Raw genomic sequence first — 24,245 nt, forward strand, 5'->3', positions numbered from 1 at the left:
TAGTCAAGTAAAAAATGATGTAGTTGATTTTAAAATGTAGTTGATTTAAAAAAAGAAACAATGTCATCCAATAGGAGAGCTCACGATCTAAACCCAGGCTTTCTAAAGCCTGGAGCCAGATACACTCAGTCTGATTGGTTCATCAACAACAAGCTAGTGAACAATAGGTCAGAACTTCAGAGGGCAGCAGCCTATCAGATCAACAAGGATCTTCGTTGCGCAAGAGGTGATGCTAATACTCAGGTGAGGCGCAATGCATCTGCGATATTATTGGCTGAAGTAAAACCTGATCTAATGTCACCTCAAAGGACCAAAGAAACACCAAGTCTGTTCCTGTGGTGTGTGCGTTCATGTGCAGGGATCGCTAACCCTGTTCCTGGACAGCTACCTGCCTGTAGGTTTTTGCTCCAACCACACTTATTTGTCCTGATTCAAAACTAGTTACTTGATCAACCAGCTGATTATTAGAATCAGGTGTGTTAGATTAGTGTTGGCGGGTAGCCCCTCCAGGAGCGGGGTTGGAGACCTCTGGGTGACTTCATCCTCTTCTGTTCAGATTCGCTGGGCAATCCGCAGCACAAAGAACCATCTGGCCAATCGTGTGGAGGAGTTGAGTCTGTGGCAGAACCAATCAGAAGACAGCATAGCCCTGGTGGACAAGGAAATCACTGGCCTTGAACAGGTAGGCAACAGATGAACAGTAGGCCTATCTAATTTGCCAACCCTTGTGCTGGTATATGAATTGTGTGTGTGTGTGTGTGTGTGTGAAGTTGAAGACCCAGGCGGAGCAGGTCCTGCAGGACGGGTGTGTGTACCGGCTGCTGCTGGGGGAGTGTGTGGCGCTGAGGGACGGCCGGCGGGCCGGGGAGCTGGTCCACGACCACGTGGAGGCGGGGCTGCGGAGGGAGGTGGAGCTGTTGGAGGAGATGAAGGAGCAGACCCAGAAGAACCTCCTCATCCTCCTGGACCAGCTCAGGTGAGGGAGGGGGGGGGGGGGTGTCAGTGTAGCTCAGGTGAACATGAGGGGGGGTCAGTGTAGCTCAGGTGAACATGAGGGGGGGTCAGTGTAGCTCAGGTGAACATGAGGGAGGGGGGGTCAGTGTAGCTCAGGTGAACATGAGGGAGGGGGGGTCAGTGTAGCTCAGGTGAACATGAGGGAGGGGGGGTCAGTGTAGCTCAGGTGAACATGAGGGAGGGGGGGTCAGTGTAGCTCAGGTGAACATGAGGGAGGGGGGGTCAGTGTAGCTCAGGTGAACATGAGGGAGGGGGGGTCAGTGTAGCTCAGGTGAACATGAGGGAGGGTCAGGGTAGCTCAGGTGAACATGAGGGAGGGTCAGTGTAGCTCAGGTGAACATGAGGGAGGGTCAGGGTAGCTCAGGTGAACATGAGGGAGGGTCAGGGTAGCTCAGGTGAACATGAGGGAGGGTCAGGGTAGCTCAGGTGAACATGAGGGAGGGTCAGTGTAGCTCAGGTGAACATGAGGGAGGGTCAGTGTAGCTCAGGTGAACATGAGGGAGGGTCAGGGTAGCTCAGGTGAACATGAGGGAGGGTCAGGGTAGCTCAGGTGAACATGAGGGAGGGTCAGGGTAGCTCAGGTGAACATGAGGGGGGGTCAGTGTAGCTCAGGTGAACATGAGGGAGGGTCAGGGTAGCTCAGGTGAACATGAGGGGGGGTCAGTGTAGCTCAGGTGAACATGAGGGAGGGTCAGGGTAGCTCAGGTGAACATGAGGGAGGGTCAGTGTAGCTCAGGTGAACATGAGGGAGGGTCAGGGTAGCTCAGGTGAACATGAGGGGGGGTCAGTGTAGCTCAGGTGAACATGAGGGGGGGTCAGTGTAGCTCAGGTGAACATGAGGGAGGGTCAGTGTAGCTCAGGTGAACATGAGGGGGGGTCAGTGTAGCTCAGGTGAACATGAGGGAGGGTCAGTGTAGCTCAGGTGAACATGAGGGGGGGTCAGGGTAGCTCAGGTGAACATGAGGGGGGGTCAGGGTAGCTCAGGTGAACATGAGGGGGGGTCAGGGTTAGCCCAGATGGGCTAACCAAAGGGCCAGGGGGATAGTTGATCCCTTCCACCCGACCCTGAATGACAAAACACAGGATCTCCAAACGTTTGTAACGTGCGGTGCTCATGGTGGCTCCCGTCCGCCCCACAGGGATCTGAGGAACATGCGGGCCCTTCTGACAGCTGATGAAAGGGATAAGGGCCAAGCTGCCGAGCTAAACGGACGCTGCTTGAGCTTTAACCTGCATTCACCCAACCTGGGCTACAAGTACCAACCCTGCCACGTAGCCCATGGGTGAGAGGAGAACACAACACACTGAGCTCCTTGGTTCAATTCCCCCTACTTATAGTTTAAGGACTGGGTGTATTTCCCGTCGGTAAACCATCTTAAAACCATCTTCCATGTCTTCGTTCGGTTCCCAGCACTGTGAGCTACAGCCAGTGGACGTCCCACTGCAGAGAGCTGAAGCAGACATCTGAGAAGTTGGCCCTTCACTGTGGCCAGTTCAGAGGGACCATGCAGTACAACCTGTCTAAGGTAGGGGGCACCAGGGAGCACTGACCACCTACTGCAGTACACCCTGAAGAAACGAATTTAACTTAGATTTTTGTGCGTGTGTGTGTAGCTGATGAGTGCGCTGGAGACCCAGCGATGTGCCACTGACTTCAGTCTGAGGAAGAGGGTGAAGGAGCTGAGCAGAGCCAAGGAGTCACTGGACTGGGAGAAACAGCAGGTTGGTGTAGACCGGAGACAAATTCCGTGAATGGCTACGTAAACTACTTTGCCAGTTGTCATCTGATTTGACCTTTGTGTGACCTTTGTGTGACCTGTGCTGCCCAGGTGGAGGATGCGGTGGGGGAGCTGGTCATGGACAAGCAGAAGGTGGAGCTGCAGGTCATGACCTCTGGCTCAGAGCAACAGGTAGCCCATACCTGTCTGGACACCCTGGCCCAGAGGCCCAATCAGGAACTCTGCATGGACCAGGTGTGTGTGAGGGGGGGGGTTTTTAAATAGGATTTCAAGATAAATGTGATTTAATGGGTTTCCAACAACAGTTGTGTGGGTGTCATGCAGCCTCACGTTGGCCTCCTGCTAGAAAATATGAACCTGAGCAGGAACACGTACGTCCTGAAGAAGAAGCTGGCCCTCTCAGAGTGAGTCCCTGTCAACCATCTCACACACACACACACACACACACACACATCCGAGTCAGAGTGAGTCCTTTTCAACCATCACACACACACACACATCAGAGTCAGAGTGAGTCCTTTTCAACCATCACACACACACCTTAGAGTTCATCATAATGGATCCATCTGATTCCGTCGATATTCGAAAATGTACGTTTTAGACCACTTTCCCGCCTTGGGCTCCAAACAAACAACATTGCCTTCTCCAAATGCCACGCAGGAGAACCTTGGAGGCCTTATACAGGAACCTGATGACCTTGGATGAGCACCTGGCCTCCAAGACACGTGCCCTGGACATCGACAGGCACTGCCTGGATACCCGTCGGCGTCTCGTGCCCCTGAGAGGGACGGTCGTGGTCAATGGTCATGGTCAACAGCCCCAGGCTCCAGGTCTCCTCCAGGCTCCAGGTCTCTCCTCCAGGCTCCAGGTCTCTCCTCCAGGTCTCCTCCAGGCTCCAGGTCTCTCCTCCAGGCTCCAGGTCTCTCCTCCAGGCTCCAGGTCTCCTCCAGGCTCCAGGTCTCTCCTCACCGGCCGTCCTCCTGTCAGAGACAGCTGTGAGGAGCAGGCCACGGACACTGCTAGGTCAGGGTGTTTGTTTTGGACTCACCTGTGACGTAAAACAAAAAACTCTTTGGCGTACCTATTTTATGCACTGGGAGAGCAATAAATATTTAGTTTTCTGACAGTGTGTTTTCGATCTCTGAGCTTTCAGGACAACAAAAGATCAGAGGTTTGGGTATACAGTACACAAGCTTAATGATTAACATTCCATTTGAGACACACACGCACACGTAAACACATGGGAGTTATACCACTAAGATTAGATTTTTTATTGCATTGGGGTGTTCACGTGACAACAACAAATCCCTTTTTCTATAGTTTGTCGATGGAAACTCACCTCAAGTTTGGTAACAGACTTTATCTTAACTAAACCTTGCACATACATTTGAAATAGACTGAACCTTTTTCTTACCTTATTTAACCTCACAGCCGTTTATCTCTCAGGCGCAGCGCCAACCAATAGATATTAAGTAAACCTAGGTGCTCTTATTTTGAAATAGAGTTTCACACTACGAAATCTCGGAACACAGCCAGACACCGGAAGCTGCCAGAATCGCTGAAAGGAAGCGAACAGCGGCCATCTACGTGAGGTCGACAATTGCTTTTAAAGGTATTTATTACAAGTTCTAAATCTATTTTGTTTATAGTAGAAGGTTTTAAACATGGGGCCGCGTGGTTGCCAGTCGATAAGCAATGTCGAAATGCAAACTGGCCTTATTAACCACTTATTCGGTTTTAACTTTAGCACACTCGACACTAGCAGACACGCTAGTCTAGTTACAACCGCAAGTCGACCTACGACTTGATTTGGAAAATAAATTCGCTTAGCAGCAGTCACCTAGCAGTATCAGTTATCTTAACGTATCAGCTCTTTTGAGACTCCTATAACCTCCGTGCTTCTAACGTAAACAGCAGCAGCTGCAATGATGGTGCTAAGCAGCAGTAGGCTACTGAAGCCTGCACGGGACAGTCTGGTGACGTTCTCATTTTAGAAGACCAATAAAGCCTTTTGGAGTCGATTCACTCAAATTAAAATTCAGTTTTGTAGCTATCAAATAAAGTACTGTGGCTCTTTTGATTGTAGTATAGCGATGTCATATTTTTTTAACACTTAATCCACAACTGACTGTCTGTACGCAATCAGCCTACAATAGCCCATATAAAAGTAAATTACATTTCTAAAACACTTGCATTGTTTTTGTGTGGTTTGGGTTGGTTAACTAGTTCCATACCCCATAACTATTTAGGCCTACATGTGATATTCCGAATACAAGAATGAAACACACACCTTTATTCGCTGTTTAACGTTAACCTGGATCCATTCACAATCTATCTAACTGCAGTTGAGCAGAGTCACAACAGATGCCGAGACACTGCTCTGCGGGGGGCTGTAAGTCACGGGACACCAGCGACACTCGCAAAGCTGGGATCACTTTTCACAGGTGAGCACATAGGCTTACATCTTAGACAGAAGTCAGCATATCATTTTCAGATGTCTCCCTGTTACTGCGGTCCAGACTTCGTTTTTGCAATTGTGTGAAAACATAATATGAAGCACTTTTATTTTATGTATTTGTGCCAGATTGCCGAAACACGGTACCCTTCGCAGGAACCTATGGATCATCAACTCTCAACGCACCGGGCCGCACGGCGAGGGCACTTGGAACCCCCAGAGCGACTTTATTTATTTCTGCTCAAAACATTTCACCCCGGAAAGCTTTGAGCTGTCTGGAGTCAGGTACGTAGCACCTCAACCATCCAATAGAACCTGGTGAAGCCAAATACACATTACCACAAATGGATAATAAAGTTATTTAGGCCTATCGATCTTATGTAGTATGTATTCTATCGTTCTTTTACCTACCTTGCATCATTTTTTCACCCTTTGACGCTCCCCTTTTTGATAAAACTTTCAGCGGGTACCGAAGGTTGAAGGATGACGCTCTGCCAACCGTGTTTGAAATGTTCCTGCAGCCCAAGAACAGAGGGCGAGGGAAAACGCAAAATAAAAAAGGAAAAAATGCCGTCGTAAACCCGAGGACCAGGTAAAACATGATTTATGTTGATTAAGTGGAATGACTAGATATCCACTTTTTATTGTAGAAAGGTGTAGTTCTATGAAAGCAAATCAATGACATGTTTTGAATTGAATAATTACATTTAAATACCACTGAATTCACCTCTTTAAAATCGAAATATGAATTTATAAATAAATAGGGAGTCAGGTGGCTGAGCGGTTAGGGAATCGGGCTAGTAATCTGAAGGTTGTTGGTTCGATTACCGGCCGTGCAAAATGACGTTGTGTCCTTGGGCAAGGGACTTCACCCTACTTGTCTCGTGGAGAAAAAATTTGAGCCAAAACAATTCTGATTGCAACATCCGGGACACCAAGTAATTGCTTTCCCCAGGCCAGACCTCTCTCCTCAGACCCCAGTCTGTATGATCTGCATGTATGCATGCTTTATTTTATTTTTTTAGGAGGCCCAATGCCCTGAAAGTGGAAACCAGCAACCAGCATGAAGAACTTGAAAACGAATCTGAAAAAGCGGGTGAACAAACCCAGACCTCAGGGTTGTCTAACGAGGAGCATCAGAACAGCACAGAAGAGAGCAGGACACAGTCAGACCATGTAACCCTCACGACCTTCCAGTCTACTGAGACCCCCTGCCTCCCCTCCCAGCCTAACCCAGGTTGTGAGCCTCCCTCCTCACCCTCCTCCCCCCGGCCTCCCTCTCCGTCCCGCTACATGAGGCGCCTCCCCCCTCCTCCTGGGTTCCACCTCCCCAGGGAGCACAGTTACGCTCAGCTCTGCCCCCTGGTGTGGCGGAGGCGCTACGACCGGGCCATCGATAGCCTGGAGAAATCTCTCCGTCTGCTCAGCGCCGCCCGGCGGAGGGAGAACCGCCTGCGCCACACCCTGCTGCGCCTCCGCGAAAACCGGCTGAAGAACAGCCTGCTGCGCTCCCGGGACCCAGCCAGGGAGAGGGGAGGCCAGGGGGCCCTGGGGGAGGGCAGGGGGCAAAGAGAGGGAGAGGGAGGCTCCAGCCTCCTAGCACAGGGGGAAAGCGAGGCGGAGGACTTGGGTCTGTTTGAGGACGGAGCTGGCAGCAGGAGGGGGTGGAAGGGGCGGCCATGCGGAGCGTCTGAGACCAGGGCAGGCTCTGAGGAGGAGGGGGGGTACTGCTTCTACTGTGGGAGAGGCCGGGAGGAGGAGGGGGGGAGAGCGGCCAGGGGAAACGGTCAGCTTTGTAACGATGGTGGAGGGACAGAAGTGGGCCCTACGAGTCGTCACGGCGACCAGCCAGGTCGAGATCCTCTGAGAGGAGGGTGGATGTCAAAGAGGGGACAAGATAAGCAGACAGAGGGATCGGCGTTGAATGCAGGAGCGCCCAAAGAAAGCTTTGACTACTACTATTACTGCAGCGCAGGCAGCGGGGATGACGTGCAGGTCGTTATGCTGGAAATGCCCGACAAAACAGTGGAAGCTGCCACCAACCCTTCGCCTGTGCTGCAAATCCAAGCTCCGGTGGGCGTCAAGGTAACGGCGTGTTCTTCAGGGGCCTCGATGCAGGACGGCCACGCCCACGTCCAGTACCTGCAGCCAGGCCCCGCCTCCCGGCCCAGCCTCCTGCACGCTGACCTGGGTCTGGGGCAGGAGGAGGAGCTGCAGCAGGTGTTCTGGATGCAGGAAGACACAGAGGGCCAGCTTCTCCTGACCCCAGTTCCTCCCAAAGAGGAAGGAAGGGCGGAGGGGAAGATGGAGTCGGTGTGCACGCCGACCGTACTGATGTCAGGGGAGGAGTTTCACAGAGACGGTGAGGAGAAGAGGGTGTTTGTAGAGGCTGGGGCTGGAGGGCTCAGGGTTGTGGTGCCCTCTGGTGGACAGGGGGGGTACGATGTGAGAACAGCAGGGGGGTTGGGGGATGTTCGAGAGCGGCTGAAGGAACACCTGGAGGGCTTTCAGCTACAGCTGAGCAACGAGTTGGACTGAACAAAGCTCTGGAGACGTACCATCCACCAGAAGCAAGGGGGCCAGCGTTCTCCCAGTGTTTTTGTTCCAGTAATATCGTGAAAATAACGATTGCAGAATATCCTGTAGGCCTTTATTTTGGATCCCAGGAGTCTAATGAATGAGCAAAGCCAAAATGGCACCTTATGTACACTGTAAAATAGCCTTTAAGTCTAGGTTTAATAGACATGTCATTGGTTCCTATGTGCATAAAATGTTTTAACCACGTTTAAAGTTATATGTTGGGAATTTGTTATACCTGTACTCAATGTGAACCAAGCTAATATGGCATTTTACCTGTATGCTTGTAGAGGCAAGAACACTGGAAGCTGCCAATGGTGCTTCTACATGAGTATTGATAGTGTTGATTGTGTGTGTGTGGGGAGAACTAATCAAAGAAACTTGACTTTGAACAAATACTTTATTTGGAACAATTTTTGAAGTACCATAAAACTGTATAAAAATAAAGACAACTTGTAAAAAGTAAAAAAAAAAAAAAAAAAAAAGTGGTTGGAGATGAACGTAAACGACCCTTAAGTGGTATTAAGAAACACAGGTTTGGCAAAATCACAGTTCGAGAGCGATAGTAAGATCTGTCCAGTTATACGAGCATTGTGACGTAATCTCAAGTACATTTTAAGACCTAGTAGTGTGACGTCCTGGTGTGCAATGCTACATGATGATGTTTCCTTGAGCGTGGGCAGATGAACTCCCTTCAGTGGTTGAGTCTGTTTTGAAGCCATGTTTGTGTCAGGAACCACGAGAAGCAGCTAGCTTCTCCATCTCGTCTGGGTTTCTTAACAGCGGCGCTCAAAATAATTTACAGCACATACACAATACGACTTATTCTCATATCTTCCTGTCACATTATTCACACGGTCTAGTACCAAACCAGAAGAAATCGGAATATATTATAATACCACAGTTTCACAGTCCAGACATTAATTATATTTCGGCAAGTAAGCTGTTGAAAATATGCTGACTGAAGAAGTCTGCTGCAAACAGCCATGCAGATGCAGATGTAGGGTCTAAACTCCATTAAGGTCCACAGTTCAGCCCTAGTAGGAAGGCTGCAGTAAAGCGAGGCTGGCCTCCCACAGTGAGGCTGGCCTCCCTCAGCGAGGCTGGCGTCCCACAGTGAGGCCGGCCTCCCATAGCGAGGCTGGCCTCCCACAGCGGTCTCCCAGCCTGGAGAGGAAACCTCCCGTCCCTACATGGGGATGTTGGGAAGATGTCCGTTGGAACCCTTCGGTGTCCCGTTGCTCAGCGCTCCGTTGGCCTTGCCGTTCTGCTTGTCGGGGCCATGCGGCGACTGCCCGCCCCTGAGGGCCTCTCGCTCGTGTGCCGCCCCCCTCTCGGAGTCCCTCCCCGGGGTCACCTGGGGGGCCGTCCGCCTGCGGCAGCGTCGCTTCATCCGGTACAGGCCCAGGGTCAGCAGCAGGCTCACGCACAGCGCCAGCAGGACGGAGACCACCACCAGCTCCTTCAGGTAGGTCTGCCCCCGTGCTAACAACAGCTGGTCTCCTCCGGCCGGCCAGAGGGAGAGGTTCCTGCTGGAGGGCCTGGTGGAAACGTGGGTCTCGCTAGGGAGCATCGTAGGTGTCCGCTTCCTCAGCCCCTCCTCGGTCCTTCCTGGGTGGGGCCGCGTGGACGAGGAGGTGGCCTGTTCTGTTGCTGCAGCGGGGGTGGGCAGGGCTGGTTTGTAGGAGGGAGGTGGAAGAGGGGAGGAGGTAGGCTGAGGAGTGGTGCTAGTCTTTTGTCTGACCTGGTACACGGCCAGGGTCTGCTGGAAGCCGTTCTCCGTGGAGAGGCACAGGTAGTGTCCGAGGGTGACGGGGGAGGCCAGGAAGGTGAGGCTCCCGTCCTGCAGCTGCAGATAGATGTGGGGGTCCAGGTGGCTGTTGGGACGCTCCCAGTGGCGCCGGGCGAGGAGCGATGCCTCCGGACACTGCAGACGCACCACCTCGTTCAGAGACACGGACACCAGCTCACCTGGGGGACAGGACAATGACACCGATCAGGAGTTACTCCACAGCAGGTGACACCCTTTTTTATTTGATAAATTCCTTTCTCTGTTTTTGTAATTTCTTTCACTTTTGTTTAAGCCTTCTCCACTGTTTGCTCATGACCATCAGTACAATTACTGTGGGACAACACAACTAACTAGTACGGTAAAAAAAAAAAAACGCTGAAAGGTTCACCTGTGGGCAGTTTCTGTCCGAATCTTGACCTGCGAGTCAAAGGCATGGCTTTACAAGCCTCATGAACGTTGCCCATCTCCACATCCTGGCCTCTGTGGAGGGATGTCTACAGTGAGTGTGCTTTTACACTGACCTGGTCAAGTTATACAATAACAGCACACCAGACATATGGTGATATTACAAATCCCCAGGGTGTAGAATAACTGGCCCTGATCCCCTAGTTATGACATCATACTGACGCGTTGGCAGGAAGTGTGGAGGCGTCGGTGCAGACTGCGCTGGCGGGGTCCCAGGCACAGAAGGGATCCTGGGCCAGGACACACTCAGCACAGCTCTGGGCCAGCGAGCAGTTAGCCACCGGGACCCTTATCACCCCCTCTGAGGAGCCCACCATCACCACGCCCTGCACACAGGAGGGGCACGCTGGCAATCACTCAATCAGGTTCATTGTTCCAGTTATATTTGTACAAATGAAGTTAAAGTATTAAATTGCATTCTCCTGAAAGAAGGCTGAAGACAATAGGTCAAGAGGGGACCTTGACCTTGGATAGAGAGAGAAGCAGGTTCTTCACAGGCTGAGGTTGCTTGAGGATCTGGATCTCTTCGATGATGTGAGCTCCCTTCTCCAGCAGCACCACCTTGTGGAGGAACCCAGATTCTACAAGGACAGAGGCGTGGAAAACAGTTCATACAATCACTTCTATGAGCTGTGTTCAACAAAACACGTTTTTGTTGTCAGTGCATGTTCAGGTTGAAACAGTAGATAGTGTAAAAACAGATCTACATACTGTGGGAACCTCTTCTTCTACATTACCGTCTCTGGTGTCCAGCATAAGCAATTCCACCTTCAACCAGCAGAGGGTGCTACAGTACTCTCAACAAGCATCTCTAACCCTCCTCCCAACTAGGGCTGCTCATAATTAACCGTGTAACCGTTAACCAACAATAAAAATGTTCACCGGTTACTATCCGGGTTAGCACTATCGGTCAAACAGTGTTGCCAATTAGGCGGGAATGTCGCTAGCTAGATTTAGCAACCTTTCTCCTTCCCTTGTGACACAAAAGTCGTGACTAGAGACAAATTTAGTGACTTTCTGCTACTTTGGCAATCTCCGGTATCGTCGTTGAGCAGCAGAAAAATTATTGTACTTCTGTGTAGTTGTATAGTATAGCCGCCAATTCTGCAGCCAGCGCTCTCGGATTCAGTATGTTTTCCATTTGCTAATCTTTTTTTTCCCTGTTGTTTTTGCTGCAGTTTACAAATCAATCCCTTATGTGAAAAAATACATTTGTTGTATTGGTAATATTTTTCATGGGTCACACATCCATTCTACATTTTTTATCTTGTCGCTTAACGCTTATTAATGAGCGTCGGTTATCTTTTCTTTTTAAATTTTTTTATAGGCATCCCTGCTTCCAACCCCTTTCCGGTCACACCTGTGAGCAGGAACAGGACCGTGTAGTCCCTCTTGTTCGCTCCCGGGACCCTCTGGACAGCCAACTGTGTATAGAGCTGCTCGTCTGACTCCAGGGTCAGACTCTGACCGAGCGAGCGCACGCTGTCCTCCGCTAGGAAGTTGTCTTTGATGAAGCGCAGAGTGTTGTCTGAAGCGTTGTGGAGGCCGCACTGAGAGGAAACGAGAGGTTAGGAATTCTGCCAAGTGAAGAAAACCAAACTTCAATAGTTGTTGATATGTAGTAGTTTCACATATGTAGTACATCTGTGAATTGAGAGTAAATATCATCCCATTTCAGTCATTTTTTTGAGTGAAATATCCTTGTCTAGCAAAACTAAAAACAGAAATGCATTTTCGTTCCTTTCATACACTTGTCCGGTTTTTCCAACAGGCTTGGTTTGCTAGGCTGACCCCGGTCTCTCACTCACCTCTCCTGGGTTAGAAACCTTCTCCTGCACCCGTGTACTCCATCGTAGGGTGTCCCGGTTCAGGACCTTGTAGTTCCCGGCAAAAACAGCCTTGACGTCGCCCAGGCGGAACGCACACACTGCGGAACGTCCAGAAGTAGCAGACCTGCCGTGAAGACGGAACATCAAGAAGATCAGAAACCTAAGATCTGAATTAGGTTTGCAAAGAATTCCACAATGAGGGACCAAGTTTTTTTGGTTGGAAGGGGGTGGTATTTAACATTTCATATTCCAATATTCCAAATAAACCCCACAATATAATTCCTCAAAATGTTTAGAGACGTGACTGAACGAACCACTGAGAGCTGAAGATGCCGTAGAAGAGCGTGTCGTCTGCGTCGCCCCCCTCTGGTGGCGGGAGGGTGAACATGTCCTGCAGGACGCTGTAGGGCAGCTGGCCGCCAGCCTGACCGCCAGCCTGACACAGCAGCTGGGCCTTGGCGAAGGTGGTCCAGCGCCGCTGCAGCGTCCGCTGCCCTCCCACGTCCGTCTGAGCCGGGAGGACAACGTTAGGGTCAGGGGGCAGTGATGTCATGCACGGGGGCAGTGATGTCATGCACGGGGGCAGTGATGTCATGCACGGGGGCAGTGATGTCATGCACGGGGGCAGTGATGTCATGCGTTGGTGGGACAGCTTTTTGGATGCGGCTGTTAAATGTCTTAAGCGTGGAGGTGGGGGACAGATTTGCCGTTTTCAAAAAGTGAAATGCATGTCCCAAGCATGCAACCAAGATGGTTTTCACAAACTCAAACACAGACAGGCTAACTGCTGGTCCTCTACATCACAACAACTTTCTTTTTTCCTAAAAATATAGCCTGTATTACAACACGTCTAGCATGGCTGGCTTACTGTGCAGACTTGGGCAATTCGAGACACAGTGAACTTTTCAATGAAGTCGTATTCCCTCCCTTCTTCACTGAAGAAGAAGTAGATTTTGTCTTCACTGGGGATGAAGCTGGAGCTGATGAAAGTAGGATCTAATAGAAACAAAGAAAGTGGATAAATGACTTCCTCTTCTCATCAGCAGGTGTTTGCAGTGTAGGTGGAACTTCCAGTGGAGGTAGAACACAATCAGAATAAATTCTCTTCTTGTAATTTTCACAGAACCCGAGGTATTTGGAGGATGTTTAGTGTGAAAGGCTTTTTGTTGTGTTTGATCCGAGACACCTACCCTCCAGCCACCCTAACGTGTCGTCCAGTTTCAGGTCAACATGGCTGCCCTCACTGAGGTGGCGAGAGATGACGGGCCGATTCCCCCTGTAATCAGCCACCGTCCCGGTGTACAGCTCTCCATCTGAGGGCCATCACACACACATTCAATACACCCACGTACAGTACACACACACTATTACATAGTTGAGTCCCACCGATGTTAATCTAGCAGTGATTTTCCAGGGATGAGATCAACGCAAGTATAAAATCGAATTAAAACGAGAAGCCGAGAAGCCTGAGGAGGACTCTACTGGGCGTCAGGAGGAACACAACATGACTTCTTAAAGGCCAGGAAAGTGATGTTGGTTGTAGCTGAAGACGAATCCTTCTCTCTCTTCAGGCCGTAATGGAGTACTCACATCCTCACATGAAAACACTGCAGTTCTCCACCACGCCACCAAATCAAACCCTCTGTAGCAACAAGTAAGTTAATCTTGTGTTGGAACTACAATCAGTCATGACAATCCCTTAATGGTACCACGCTAATCTTTACATTAATTTGTTCCCTTTATAATAGTGTTTCCTCTATGTAAAATCAGTGTGTGCGTCCTTGAGAACTGTAAGTCGTATAACTTCTGTGTTGTCAGTTCATTTAAGCCTGTTATTGTATTAGTCTATAGTTCTTGCAAATTTAAATTAACGGACAGACCTGCCCACACTGCTAAAAACCAATCCTAGAGGAAACACTGTAATAACATCTGTGATGTGTTCATTAACTAAATGCTTTCATCCACAATAACATAGGTGGGTGCGGGGGGGTTGAACCTGCAACCTCTAGATCTGTACACGCTCTAACCACCGAGCTACTCTTTCTCCAGCGGTCCTCTGATCATTCTGAGAAGCCTTACCCACGGTGATGGCTGTGTTGCGCTGGTAGGGGTCGTAGGGGCAACGACCTCTGCCCTCCTCGGGCTTGCCCCCGGGCCCTGCCACGAGGGAGAAGCTGTCTGTGTTCTGGGGAGGAGCAGAAAGGTAAGAGTCACATCTAGGAAGTAACTTACAAATGAAAGTGCAACAAGTAAAACCAAACCATGATTCTTACACATGCTCTACAACCAAAGACAAGTATTTTGGGGTGTCAAGACAAATATACAGTACTGTGCAAAAGTCTTTGGCACAATTAAAACACATTAGAAAGTATAGCAATAATGACGAAAGAAATAAACATGAAACAAAAAAGTTTGCCAAATTAATGTAAAACATCTTGGGACTAAGACTTATCTATACATTTTTTATCTGTGCAACAGGCAGAACTAAACCATGATTCATACAGGCTCACACATGCACTACAAGTGAAAAGACCACTGCATGTAAAGGAAACTATGTCAACACAGCGATAGCTCAAACCAGTTGCAGAAGGAACATTGTGACATTGTGTCTTTGAATGAATCAACAGCAGAACTAGGTTAAACAAAACGACCTAAAGGAAATGAGCTGCAGTCTGTAGATCATACTGAGAGCAGGGCAGGAAATCAGTCACCTCCTGCGATGCACGAGCATGTTTCTCAACACAGACGGGTCTCGCGTGTCTCCAATACATCTGGACTGATTCGCTTTGCCTGGTCTCTCAGCAAGCATATTATGGGATGGCATTTAATGCAGAACTGAATACTCATTTGCAAGTATTGTATGTATGGGCAGAAATGTCCTACTTCAGCAACAACCCTGACCCATTATTATTAATCCATCCCACACCTGTTGCACTACGCACAAGCCACCTTATTTGCACTATTGCCCTTTCATACTCATATTCTTATTTTTATATATATTTTTGTATTTATATTTTAAATTGTTTTATTTTTTAGATTGTTAGCTCCTTGGATTAGTTAGACTACTGTACTTTTATACTTTGATTGAAGATCCGGATATGTTTATTGTTTGCACCTTCCGTCGACAGTAAATTCTGTGTTGGTGTAAACCTACATGGCGAATAAAACCAAACTCTGATGAAAGGACTTCACAGGAGAGGAGGAGACGGAAAGCGAGAGAGATGATAGAAACTAGAAATGGGATGTACGACATGCTACAGGGGTAAGAACATGGAACGGATGCCTTTGTTAAATAACAGATGTCGTCTACCAGTACACCGCTTGAGAAAGCAGATAACAGTCTGTCGCGAATGTCTTGTTTTAGAACAAAAAGTAAAAACATGTATTTTCCTTCATTTAACACTTATCCAAAGTGACATGCAAATATACACAGCCCCATGCAAACACAGTACGATATGTAGGCGCAGCGAGGGCGGAGTATATGAGTGTATTACTATGTAGGTGCAGCGAGGGCTGAAGGCGTAGGTCCCACAGGCGTAGATGTGGGTGGAGTTAAGGAACTGGAGCACCCGGATGAAGTTAGGACAGTCTGCCTGCAATAGAAAACAACTGATTCACTTGTTTGATTATTTAATTACACTTTGCTAGGTTGCCCTGGGTCGCCCTGGGTCTGGGATGGTTAACTTGCTAGGTTGCCCTGGGTCTGGGATGGTTAACTTGCTAGGTTGCCCTGGGTCTGGGATGGTTAACTTGCTAGGTTGCCCTGGGTCTGGGATGGTTAACTTGCTAGGTTGCCCTGGGTCTGGGATGGTTAACTTGCTAGGTTGCCCTGGGTCTGGGATGGTTAACTTGCTAGGTTGCCCAGGGTCTGGGATGGTTAACTTGCTAGGTTGCCCTGGGTCTGGGATGGTTAACTTGCTAGGTTGCCCTGGGTCTGGGATGGTTAACTTGCCTCGTCCTTCCCCTTCATGGAGCAGTCACCCAGGTCCTTATCTGAGGGAGCCCAGTCCAGCTGAGGGAGGAATGAGGAGAACCGGAAGGGTCAACGTTAGCTAGCAGCTGTGTTTGTGTTCAACCAGCTCCACAGACCTCTCCGTCTCCACGGGAGACCACAGTGTAGCTGACTCGTGAGGAACACAAGAAATCTAATAAATGCCATCTCTAAAATACTCTCGACTGGTCTAAATTGTTACTCTCTTTAGACTCCAAATACAATTATTCTCTCTCTCTAACCTTTGCTCTCAATACAATTATTTTATTTAGAAAAAGGGAGCCAAACGTCTGCTTTCCCCGTCCTTCCCCGGGGAGGCCCGTCCTTCCCGTCCACCGTAGACGCTCACCTGTCCCCGCATCACAATGGCGTCCTGCTGGCTGACATCCAATGAGAGCACGGCATCCCGCGCACCCACAAACAGTGTGTTGGCGTCATCGCTTAGTAACAGTGTGGTGGTGTTGCTGACGTCTGGGGTGTAGAAGCCGGTGACGACCCTCCCTGGAGAGCCTGTTCAACACACACAGAGAGAGGCTGTTACACAGAGAGAGGCTGTTCCACTGAGAGCCTGTTCCACTGAGAGAGAGAGGCTGTTCAACACAGAGAGAGAGGCTGTTCCACTGAGAGGCTGTTCCACTGAGAGAGAGAGGCTGTTCCACTGAGAGCCTGTTCAACACAGAGAGACAGGCTGTTACACTGCGAGGAATGTGATGTTACACAAAAGGTGAGTTGTACTTACACGTGATAACTGTTACAAAACAGATGACTAATATCATTCTGAATGGAAGCAGATATTCTTGCATCAATTAAAAGGAGAACATACTAGTTTAAGATCGTTAAGAAATGCACCTTGAGTACCCTGTAGGCTAAGGCAGTATCGCAGGGTACCAGGGTTCGATTCCAGCCCTCAGTACAAAGTACTTTGCAAGCAATTTCTGTAGCTAAAAAGTTGCAGCAGAGGTTATGTTGAAGTGGCTTTAGAGTGCCCCAGCTCCTCTCCCATACTAATAAAATTATGATATTCAAAGTGCACACCCAGAACATAGCCGAAGCTGTTTCCTGTTGTTGGAAAGCAGATCTGTGTATTTTCAGACTGAAAACAATAAGACAACGTTCAAAGGCGGTGCAATTTTATTTTATTTTTTTATTTGAATCTCAGAGTATTAGTATATCAATGACACGTTTCAGTTATACTGTAATTATATCATAAATCAGAGAATCATCCAATCAGAAAATTAGATGACTGCAGGAACACCCAAAGGCTAAAATCGAGGTTTTGGCACAAGTTTTCCTAGGACATGAGACACGGCTGCAAACTGACAACAATTCACAAACCTTCAATGACTCTTGCATTTAAAGAACAACAACAAAAAAAGTTTTCCACTCACCCAGGGGAAAGGTAAGCCGTGGTGTCATCCTCATCAGACAGGGGCTGATCACTCCCAGGAGGACTGAAAGGGACACCAGAGTCTGGTGATCCATTATGAGTGAGATAACTAGGAGGCAGATCGTCAACTGCACAAGAACTCGTGGTATTTCTTCTTTGGTGTCAGAGACTAGATGTTAGGAAGCACCACAGAAGAAGCCCCTGCCTCTGGACCCTGCGACCGGTCATCTTCACATCTGCAGAGGAGAGGAAGAGTGAGAGAGTGTCATGGGAGGAAGGAGGCAGTTGCAGAGAGCGCACCACTCCCCCAGCGCCGGGGAATAGTGGCCGACCAGAATGCATGCAAGGGCATGACTCAGTACTCAGGGGAGAAGGGGAAGGCTCCATCTGCAACCACTACTTCCAGACTAAAGCAGTTGTTGATCGTACTGAACATCATTAACTGGTTTAGATGTTTTTACCCCTCAGATAAATGTACAGCATTTTCTTATGCACCGCCCCCACAGTTGCATAGAACACTCAATCTATCAAAAACTGACAGATTTATACTTGCGTGTAGAATATTTCTCATGCCACTATCAACTATAAGGGTTCTGGAATAATCACTTAATAATTCATTATTGAGGCGTAACTCAAGCGTATCATTAAGCATTCATGTAAAGAACTGGTTGATATTTCATAGTACTTTTATGGAGGAGAGTAACAATTGCATGTATTTACTCTTTACCATTTCTATTCATACTTACATACCTCGTACAATCAAAATGATGGCATAATAAATGTTGTCACGTTGAAGACTCGGACAAAAAGCCACCATCTCCTCCAACAGCATTTTTCTTTTCACAATCAACATATTCTAATTAACAAGACGCAAGGTTAAACAGCCTAGGAAGTAACTAAGGTTGTTAAATAAAACATTACAGACCAAAGAGTACCGGAAATCTAATAAGCCAGAGTTTCCTCATCCTGTGCCACTGCAGCACACACCGTAACAGGATTACAGAGGTGCCGTAGGCACGAGGATTAACACAGATATATCAGACTGTACTTACAGCATGACTGTAGGGTGGGTATAGCGTTGTTCCACCAGGTGCTCTACTTTACAGATTAACGCAGTCACCAACGTGAGTCATCGCTAATGAGTTGACGATTGACAACAAACGCTCCGTTTGGAATTGAAAGGTTGTGATCTTACTCGAGTGCTGGAAGTGACTCGTGCTCCACTTCTGCTTTGGAAGCGAGACGCAAGACTTGCATGAGCACATTTAGATGTGCGTGTCTGAGGAGTTGAGCACCACACGCCAACAACCGGATTCTAAGCGTAGTTGTGAATCCGTCCACCAGGCACTACGAGGGCTTTATGATTCACCTAGTGCAGAAACAGACTCCAGACATTAAAACAGAAACTATGTATTGTATGTTATCTTATTACAGTGGTCCAAAATGTATGTGAATGTATTTGTATTATATGATTGTATTACTCAGCAGGGCAATACACCTTACAATGACAGACTGTTCAAAGCCAGTGTCTTTAAATCCCATTCAGATAACCAAAGAAACAGTAGCATGTCCGGTAATTTGGCATGACTACTTATACAACAGGAAATTATAAAAAAAATTGTCAGATGACTGGACACGAAAGGGAACTAGCTACTTCCCCATCTCTCATGACCACAAGCCAATACGTTTGACAACTGTCCCGGTCAGCTATTCCAAACAATAACTTAGTCACGCTACACACATCTCTACGCACGCCATGTTTATTTTGCTAGCTGACTAACGGGCACAAATCTTAAACTATGTTCAGTTGGCTTGATGATTTCACCACGGTACCTAAAGGATAGATACTGACAGTCCTTTTCACCAACAGCCATCAGACTGTACAGTCGTGGCCATAAGTTTTGGCAATGACAAATGTTGTGTTTTGCAAAGTTTGCTGGTTCAGTATTTGAGGAAAATGTTTTCACGTTTCTATGGAATACTGGAATACAATGAGGCACATTTCATATTTTTGCTCTTAAAATCCAATCAGAATGACAGAGTGATTTCACCTGGCTAAAACTAGTTCACACTTTCCCTTGTGCTGATTATATGACTTACTGAAATTATCTTATTTTATGCCAAGGCCCAGCAAGCTTTGCAAACACAAAATGTATGTCGCTCCCAATACTGTTGGCCACGGCTGTATATTGCTTCTCCTGCCAGGCTAGACTATATCTTGTTGGCGGCTAAAGAAGCTAAACTCAAGTACGTAGTCATGGGAACAATCTGCTGCTTAACTGTCAGGTGTCAACTGTCACTTCTTGGAATTATTTGCAAACTGTTGTTAAATATGTATGTTGTAGAGGTTATGACATTCTGTACTTCCAGGTTGAGCTTTGAGAAGTGACTACGCAGTTATGGAGACTTCAGGTTTCCATTTGCTTGGAGTTTTACAATCATAGGAGGGAATTTAAATATCAGTAAGTTACAAAGGAATGTATGGAAGAAAGGTATGTTAGCCAGCACAACATATTAAGACAGGGGAAACATAAAAGGCTAGCCCTGCCTATCTCACAGAAGCATAAAGCGCAGGAGGGTTAAGAAGGCTGTGTTTGATCCTTCACTGTGCAATACTGAGCACTCACATGTTCAGTCACAAGGTACTCAGTTGAAGGAGAATGAAAAACATTAACCCAATATTTATTCACGGCACTCTACCAATCTAAGGTAACCAAGTTGTTCAAATCTAAGTTAGAGGGTAAGTAGGTCATGGTGTGTTCGGGACTACATCAAATATCACAAGGATTGGATACTCTGCAGTAAAGCTCAACAACAAATTGCAGCAAACCACAACTCGACATGCACCCTCGAGGCCTAACCACATGTCAAATAAATAAATAAAACTCTAGATCCTAGCAGTATAGGTTTTACAGAAAACACTGTCCTCTGCTTTTACATATTACTTATGAAAACCAGAAAGCAAACCCTTGGGTTTAGAGCAGTGCAGTTGATATACAAAAGGTCACAGATTCCTTGCTGAAATGCTGGTATGATGTGTAACATTGTGGCCTGAGGATAAGATCTTTCTTTCCAGCCAGAAGAAATAGCCTAGTATGTTGACTTCTGATCCATGCACAATCTCTTTCATGCAAGTATGTAGATTACACTGCCTAACTCTCTAGATCAGCGTGTCTAATTTACATCTTCAAATTTGCAAACAAGCATGACATTCCTTTGGCACTGGTCTACCACAGTATAACAGACATTCAAATCAGCTTAATAAAAAGAGGAGGATTCTTTGTCACAAGTCATAAACTTCTCATAAAAGCATGATGTGTTGAGACTGAATTTAGGTAGGTTAGAGTGCACATCTAGTTTGTTTGGCGCTGTATTTGTTTGATCCCTCTAACAAAATAAAGCTGTTTGTGGTTGTCTCATGTTTGTTGGCAAGACTAGTTACGTCAACGTTTTAACTTAAGACTTAAGTGTGAATCTGTTATAATACAGAACGTTTGAGCGTAATTTATGTAAAACTTAAGCATGGCTATTGCTAAAAGCTAGCAAAATGAGTGCGTACAGGAATGTGTTTCCTAGCGAATTCGCTTGCTATGGCAGGCAGTCTGAAGTTAAACTAGTTAGCTTTGGCAAGCCTTCTCAGCCTACGAGGAATACAACTAGGTTGTTTCTCAGTATTGTACGAGCTAAATGAATTCAAGACTTACAACAGTAGTTGACCAGTGTAGACTAACAGTCACGCAAGCAATTTGAACACAGTTATATTATACATCCAAAAAGTCCAATGTGCCTAGGGTGCACACTACCAGGCACCGTTCATCCAGAATCGTTGAAACATACATCGTTCTCCATCTACAAAGAGAAGATAGCTAGCTACAGGTAGGCTATCCATCTAACCTACAGCTCCACGGACGAAATAGACTTTTGCTAGTCAGCTTGTCACGATAAAAACACAATGATCATTACAAATATGCTATGCCAAATGTACATTTCGTCTACGCTGTTTTTGTACTAGACAAATTATAAAACTTTTTCCCAAATTGTTTGCAGAGCTCGGCGAAGATTACGCTGACACAAGACAAGAAGAGTACTGTAAGCGGTATCTGCATCTAAACAGACTTGGTGTGTTAGTATTCTACTACAAGATAATCGAAAACGTTATCATCGTCATTACCACATAATAAATAACGAACAATACTAGAGGAGTAGCCCATCACCTACATTTTAAAGAGCAGATGTTTGTTTTTCTGTTGTTCTGTCGTCCTCGTGTTCAGGTAGATGGGCTCTTCAGCGTGTTCTCAGTATAACAGTATTGCACTTCAGTCCAGACGATTTGATTATAGAGCAAGGTAGGAAGCGATGCAAAGGGAAAACGCTGACAATCCACATTTTACTCGACTCTCAAAAATATAAACGAAGCATTTGACTCCTAACCCTCAAATCATTAAACATCTCTCTCCTACCAGCTTCGCTCATTCTGAAGCGCTTCAACAGTAAGCATAGCGCCACCTACAGGAGAAAATGCAGACCCGATGTGTTCTTTTATTCGCGCCGTTATGTTTTGTAGCTATATCAGTAGCATTGCAGTGCCAATGTAGTAAAGCCATTATGCTAAATAATATTTTAATAGCTTAACTTTTTGGGGGTACATTAACAAGGATAGGCCATAGTGGCCTAGGCTATATCCTAGTCAATAAAAAAACGGTGTGTAGGATGGAACACACCTGCTCAATATGTAAACGAAAAATAAACTTGAAACCTGATTTATCCAAATATTTAGTTTATATTTACATTCGGCATCACATCTGTAAAAAGCTAATCGACCTTTTTGGCGGTAACCCTAAACTTATAAGTAAAACACTGAAAGTCTACATTTCTAAAGACCCTAGGCCTACCTGGATACGACTTGGTGAAGCGTCCACTGGTACAGTCGTTATTTATTTATTTTACAAAGTAGGCCCACATCAGCCTATACACTTCGTGAAAAGTCACTGCCACCCACCAGCTTTGCTAACTGGATTTATAGGGCTCACTATTCCTCCATTCCCCCGACAGCTGTTGGCGGTAATTTCCTTGCCTGACAATTTCTCGGTTGCTATCTTGGGGAGATAGACATAGGCTACACGTTGCTGACACGATGTAATTTCAAACAGCCTAGTCTGTCCATTGAGATGTCTGAACATTCACAGTTGGAGAATTAACAAGGATAATCGCGAGGTCGAAAGTGACACGCTAATACACTGCTCACAAGCGCTTGTTAAACTGTCCTTTCTTGCAATTTAAGTAGGCTAGACTCAACCCCAATCGATTTATGCCCACGTAATTTTTTGAACTGCGGTGTTTTCACTAAATTAGAGCCCCTATTTGCACACTGTATGTCGACCTTTGCATAATGACGCGCATTTTGTTTTGCGTAGGCTACGGAACTATTGAACAATGCTCCATGTCACTCGCTTCATCCAAATATCTAGGTAGGCTAGGTCATGAACACAGTGGGTAGGGAGCGGATAACATTGCTAATAAGGGAAAAGAAGATTTTAGGCTTAGCCCTGACCTCGAAACAGTCATGAGTGGAGTAACTGTAACGCCACAACGTTTCTTTTCTTCATGGTAAAACACGATGATGAATAAAACTTACTTTTGAAATTAGATCTGAACGCAAAACACTGGCCACTCCAAAAAGAAAATATAACCGTTGGAACTTTGCACCGACACGTTTAATGTAAAAAATAAATTAATAATAGACTACAACTAGAAAACTTTATTTTCAAGATTTTCTATTTATACATAAGAAATAACAGTCGGTAAATAACTTTATGTACTTGAATCAATAATGCGCCTGAAATCCATATGCGCAGTATAAACCCGGCCGTGCCGGAAGAGGGCGCAAGATTACTGATTTTTTTTGTTGGGCGCATCCAAGCCCTTACCTGCGAAGCCAATAATGAACTTGTTGTCAAGTTATCACGGGTAAAACAAGAAGATATCACAATCTGGCATTGTTGGTCCCAAGATTGCTGACTCATGGCCAATGTTGCAAAAGATCAAAATGGGCCAGTGTAAAGCGAAGCCATTGTTGACTGGTAAGTGAAACTTCGAAAACTCCCTATTCATGGTTTCTGCTTACTGTATACACACTTGCTTTCTCACTGTGCAAGGACGAAGGTTTAATGGGAACATTGTTGAGGACAAAACAATATCTTTTTTCACCTTATGTGGTAAAACAATCCCTGCTGGGGGTGTTTCTATGGTCTCTAGACACCGGTAAGAACATGTTGTGCCCTTAAACCTGCACTCGATGTTTCTGAACTTCACTGGTGACAATAAAATCACAGCTGTAAGCAGCAATGAGCTGGGGTCCAAACAGACCAGCCTCTTGAAGATTTGTTCTTCAGATTTGAAAAACAAATTATGACCTAATATGTGTCAGAATGCTGCAGGGGAGAGTTTTGGAGTTCTGTTTCTAGAATCAGCCCCATTCTACCCATTCTGCTGGGGTTTTTAAATCACCACCCTTTTAACCAGTATGTTATGAGAAGCTGTATCCATTTAAACTTCAAGTTATTTTTTTGTGATATGCTTTGACATTTTTAGTTTTTAACCTCGGCAAATTATAACTATTCATAACCAATTTAATGATTTATTTGATTCGAAATTCAATGATAATGGAGGTAAATTAACATTTACATTTAAATTAACCCTGCAAAGATAACCCTGTTTCTCTCAATGTGTGTGTTTGCCTATAAGGTTCCACAGCACAATGAACAAAAAGCCATTCTTAATCTAAAGTTTAGAGAGACTACTGATGATCGCATCCTTGCATAGTAAGGTAAAGAAAGACCTCTTGACTGAAGGATACATGAAACCAGAGGGCCATGGCTGTTCACAGGCCTCCAAGTCACATGATCATCCACGGTACTTACCATTTGCAGTTTGGTGATGTCCTCCTTCTCAGCTAACAAGCAGGTGATTGATGACTAATGGAGGATGGACAGAAGA

General features: G+C 46.6%; 3 protein-coding genes across 4 annotated transcripts; 2 read left to right on the forward strand and 1 right to left on the reverse strand.

Annotated features, from left to right (window-relative positions):
- The first annotated feature begins 60 nt into the window (after positions 1 to 60).
- Positions 61 to 4,218, forward strand: LOC136962548 (tektin-2-like). Its single transcript, XM_067256340.1, has 11 exons — positions 61 to 243; positions 359 to 394; positions 557 to 682; positions 771 to 976; positions 2,154 to 2,297; positions 2,426 to 2,540; positions 2,629 to 2,736; positions 2,844 to 2,987; positions 3,078 to 3,157; positions 3,414 to 3,776; positions 4,200 to 4,218. Exons 1-11 carry the CDS (start codon positions 61 to 63, stop codon positions 4,216 to 4,218), a joined length of 1,524 nt encoding a protein of 507 aa, XP_067112441.1.
- A 100-nt stretch (positions 4,219 to 4,318) lies between these two features.
- thap7 (THAP domain containing 7) lies at positions 4,319 to 8,108 on the forward strand. Its single transcript, XM_067255951.1, has 5 exons — positions 4,319 to 4,365; positions 5,099 to 5,197; positions 5,338 to 5,493; positions 5,672 to 5,800; positions 6,234 to 8,108. The coding sequence occupies exons 2-5, from the start codon at positions 5,118 to 5,120 to the stop codon at positions 7,744 to 7,746; spliced, it is 1,878 nt and encodes a 625-aa protein (XP_067112052.1). The 5' UTR covers positions 4,319 to 4,365; positions 5,099 to 5,117; the 3' UTR covers positions 7,747 to 8,108.
- Positions 8,109 to 8,355: 247 nt separating this feature from the next.
- Positions 8,356 to 22,254, reverse strand: sema4ab (sema domain, immunoglobulin domain (Ig), transmembrane domain (TM) and short cytoplasmic domain, (semaphorin) 4Ab). 2 transcript variants are annotated; one of them, XM_067255949.1, is made up of 16 exons: positions 22,142 to 22,254; positions 21,468 to 21,755; positions 17,251 to 17,485; positions 16,212 to 16,372; positions 15,820 to 15,883; positions 15,366 to 15,460; positions 13,951 to 14,056; positions 13,062 to 13,184; positions 12,740 to 12,867; positions 12,186 to 12,379; positions 11,851 to 11,995; positions 11,403 to 11,592; positions 10,508 to 10,623; positions 10,205 to 10,368; positions 9,966 to 10,057; positions 8,356 to 9,756 (listed from the first exon to the last, which is right to left on the reverse strand). In XM_067255949.1, the coding sequence occupies exons 3-16, from the start codon at positions 17,342 to 17,344 to the stop codon at positions 8,975 to 8,977; spliced, it is 2,454 nt and encodes an 817-aa protein (XP_067112050.1). In that variant the 5' UTR covers positions 17,345 to 17,485; positions 21,468 to 21,755; positions 22,142 to 22,254; the 3' UTR covers positions 8,356 to 8,974. The 2 variants fall into 2 exon arrangements, with proteins under 2 accessions (XP_067112050.1, XP_067112051.1); XM_067255950.1 differs by lacking the exons at positions 21,468 to 21,755; positions 22,142 to 22,254 and adding an exon at positions 18,302 to 18,473.
- Between the last annotated feature and the right edge of the window lie 1,991 nt (positions 22,255 to 24,245).

Source organism: Osmerus mordax, chromosome 18, assembly GCF_038355195.1.
Source record: "Osmerus mordax isolate fOsmMor3 chromosome 18, fOsmMor3.pri, whole genome shotgun sequence".
NCBI lineage: Eukaryota > Metazoa > Chordata > Actinopteri > Osmeriformes > Osmeridae > Osmerus > Osmerus mordax.